The sequence below is a fragment of the Borostomias antarcticus genome, assembly GCF_949987555.1.
Source record: "Borostomias antarcticus genome assembly, contig: scaffold_1012, whole genome shotgun sequence".
In the NCBI taxonomy this organism is placed as follows: Eukaryota; Metazoa; Chordata; class Actinopteri; order Stomiiformes; family Stomiidae; genus Borostomias; species Borostomias antarcticus.
The window spans coordinates 5,001-8,475 of record NW_028175747.1 but is presented as its reverse complement, the minus strand read 5'-3'; the positions used below and the strand labels follow the sequence as shown (position 1 = coordinate 8,475).

The 3,475-nt window shown below is 47.4% G+C and overlaps 1 protein-coding gene across 1 annotated transcript in view; it reads left to right on the top strand.

The window, feature by feature from the left end:
- Window positions 1–224: 224 nt before the first annotated feature.
- LOC311328627 (gamma-aminobutyric acid type B receptor subunit 2-like) overlaps window positions 225–3,475 on the top strand; it is a gene marked incomplete at both ends in the record, with an annotated part of 6,546 nt that continues 3,295 nt past the window's right edge. The window contains 3 exons of the mRNA XM_084462570.1: window positions 225–449; window positions 1,575–1,757; window positions 2,918–3,047. Coding sequence (XP_084318696.1) covers window positions 225–449; window positions 1,575–1,757; window positions 2,918–3,047 — 538 coding nt within the window. The remainder of the gene's footprint in view (window positions 450–1,574; window positions 1,758–2,917; window positions 3,048–3,475) is intronic.

The window sequence follows — 3,475 nt, the reverse complement described above, 5'->3', positions numbered from 1 at the left end:
CTGATGTTTTCTGTCTGTTTTTAATTCTGCGAAGCACTTTGTGACTGTGTGTCTGTGTGAGGTGCTATCCCAAATAAAATGGACTTATTTACTTATTTACTTACTTACTGTACTTACTGTACTTACTTACTTACTTACTTACTTACTTACTTACTTACTTGGACTAACTTACTTACTTACTTAATTAATTACTTACTTACTTACTTACTTACTCCCCTGCCCAGTTGTTTGGCTGTTTCCTTGCGTGGGAGACGAGGAACGTGAGCATACCGGCGCTCAACGACAGCAAGTACATCGGCATGAGCGTCTACAACGTGGGCATCATGTGCATCATCGGCGCGGCCGTGTCCTTCCTGACGCGCGACCAGCCCAACGTCCAGTTCTGCATCGTGGCGCTGGTCATCATCTTCTGCAGCACCATCACCCTCTGTCTGGTCTTCGTGCCCAAGGTAGGACAGCGTCGCGTGGACGGACAGATGGACGGATGGAGGGATGGATGGATGGAGGGATGGATGGAGGGATGGAGGGATGGATGGATGGATGGATGGATGGATGGATGGATGGATGGATGGATGGATGGATGGAGGGATGGATGGATGGATTGATGGATGGAGGGAGGGATGAAGGGATGGATGGATGGAGGGAGGGAGGGAGGGAGGGAGGGAGGGAGGGAGGGAGGGAGGGATGGATGGAGGGATGGATGGATGGATGGATGGATGTCATATTTCTCATATCTCTCTATCTCTTTTGGTATCATATCTATCCATGTCTGACTATTGTTACATACATGACAGAAATCCTGACATGATGTCATTGTCTGCGGTGACGCCCTGGTAACTGATCTAACCCTGATCCAGTCCAATGCACATCCCATAATGTCAGTCAGCGTTAGGCCACACCCGAGAACAAACCCGACACCGAGACGCCAAACGCCATGATCCTAAAGCCCAGTTCGCATACAAGATTCGCAATGCGATGAAACCGTTTTAGAATTTTGCAGAGGAAAATGACAGCTTTGTGAATCACCCCGTCGCAGGTCGGCTGAAGCCGTCTGATTGAGTCTCAAGAGATCTGACTTGTCCAATTGCAAGCAACAAGTTTTAGAACGTACCATAGCGCCAGGGCCATTGTTATGATTTTCTAACCAATCAGCGACTGAACAATTTGTGCCCGTGTGCTGGCGCGAGCGTGTACACAACAATGTGTCAGGCTCTCTGGATTCACACGAGGGCTAGTAGGCTACCGGTTAGTTAGGAACCAATAATGGCTAGTTCACGTTAACGAGAGGCTACTGTACATTGATTTTATAACAGAAAAGGCAGACGATCGCGGAATAGACTAAACAAATACGGACAAAATATAATAATAACAGGTTTCTGGATAAGGAAATAGGTTGAGTGACAAGTGTCGTTGTTATGGAAACGGTAAACGGTCTCCGCTCGTTGCTTTGGTGTGAATAGTTCCGTTTCAGAATGTTGCAAAGCACAGTTTTGGGTTACTGTTGCAGGTGGTTGCAAGTCTCGTTGCGAATCTCGTGTGTGAACTAGGCCTAACGGTGATCTCTCTCCACCCAGTTCATCACCATGAGGACCAACCCGGACGCCGCCACCCAGAACCGGAGGTTAAAGTTCACCCAGAACCAGAAGAAGGAGGACTCCAAGACGTCCACGTCGGTGACCAGCGTGAACCAGGCCAACAACACGCGTCTGGACGGCCTGCAGTCCGACAACCACCGGCTGCGCATGAGGATCACAGAGGTAGAGACCGCCTGACAAGAGATACCATACAATATGATACCACATTAGGATACAATAACATACTATTGTAATGAACTGTATCGTATCATAGAGATATGAAATGATGGAATACCGTCGAACAACGGAATAGTACAATTACTTCAGTGATGGCAGGAAGCAGCAGTTCTAGTACGATTAGCCTGCTTTTTGAGAGCTTGGAATGCTTTGCTCAAGGGCACAACGGCAATATCTGGTACTAAGACGTTTTACCACCTGAAGGGGCTAGAACTTTGATATTCTAGGGAACGATGTCTGTCTGTACATTGCTACTTTTTCTATTCTCAAGAACAAAGAGGACAGTTAAACGTGGATACAGTCAAAATATGATCACAATGAAGGTACTTTTACAACTTGTGAGCATTCAAAAAGTGTTTGTTGGTAGTGGGTGTGTTTTTGTCTGTTTAAAAGTCTATCCTTCTCTCCCTCCTCATGTCTGATACCAAAGGTGACACGGTGGCCTTGCGTCAAACAGTCCCTTTCTGGTGTGGCCACAGTGTATTCTCGGCTCCCTTTCACTTTCACTGACTGGAAAACATACCACTCTGACTCTGAACGACTTTAGAAGACTTTGAACACATTTAGACGTTGACTTTGAACGATTTAAGCTTTTCCCCAATGTCTCTGTTATGAGATGATCTGATTTCCCTCACACCTTCAGGCAGTTGTCCTTGCATTTGGTCTTGGATGTGCAAAAATATTCATATAACACTAAGACATTCTTTAGGGAGATCCTAACTGAAATTCTAAACTTTTTTTTGTAATTGCTGTGTAAGTTGGACCCTTGCGATGACCCAAACCTATAACCTAACTCTAACCCCAACCTTAACCTACAGTCTCATCCTAAACCTAACCTTAACCTTGCACCATAATCTGATGCCTAACCTAACGCATAACATAACCTTAACCCTAAATCTTGTCATTGACCCCCGTTATAGTGTGTTGGGCTACCCCAAGGATCCTCCTTGGATAACAACTCATTCTTAACATACAGTAACAACTCATTTACTAGATTAAACACAGGTGTACCAAACGGTGGTGAGTAAGGTTGGTGGATTTATCATCTCAGCTGCACCCAAACTCTAAACTCTGACTCGAAACATCCGTATATCCTTCCATCTCAGCTGGACAAGGAGCTGGAGGAGGTGACCATGCAGCTGCAGGACACACCCGAGAAGACGCCCTACATCAAGCAGAACCACTACCCGGACGCCAACAACATCCTCAGCATACGCAACTTCACCGACGGCAAAGGTGAGAGGTCGCCGCCCGCCCGTCTGTCATCGCATCCGCCTACTTCGCTTGCCGACACCACGCCTCGCGATATTAGACACCCCCTTTAAGGCCGTGGATGTGTGTGTGTGTGTGTGCGTACGGCGAATAGGCGATAGAGACGCACGCACACGAGTGTGACGCTCGCAGATCGGAACGTGTCTGTCGGTCGGAGGTCGGAGGTGAGAGGTTAAGCGACCGGGCTCACGTTGTTGTGGATGGGAAGGAGAAAGGGCTCGTATCGCTCCGGTCGCTGGTCGTTTGGAACTGGAAACTTTGGTGATTGTGGTGAATGTAGCTACTGAAACTCTCAAATGTCTGCCCACACTCAGAGACAGACAGACACACTCACTCTCTCTCTCTCTCACACACACACACACAGATACACACACACACACACACGTGCGTAC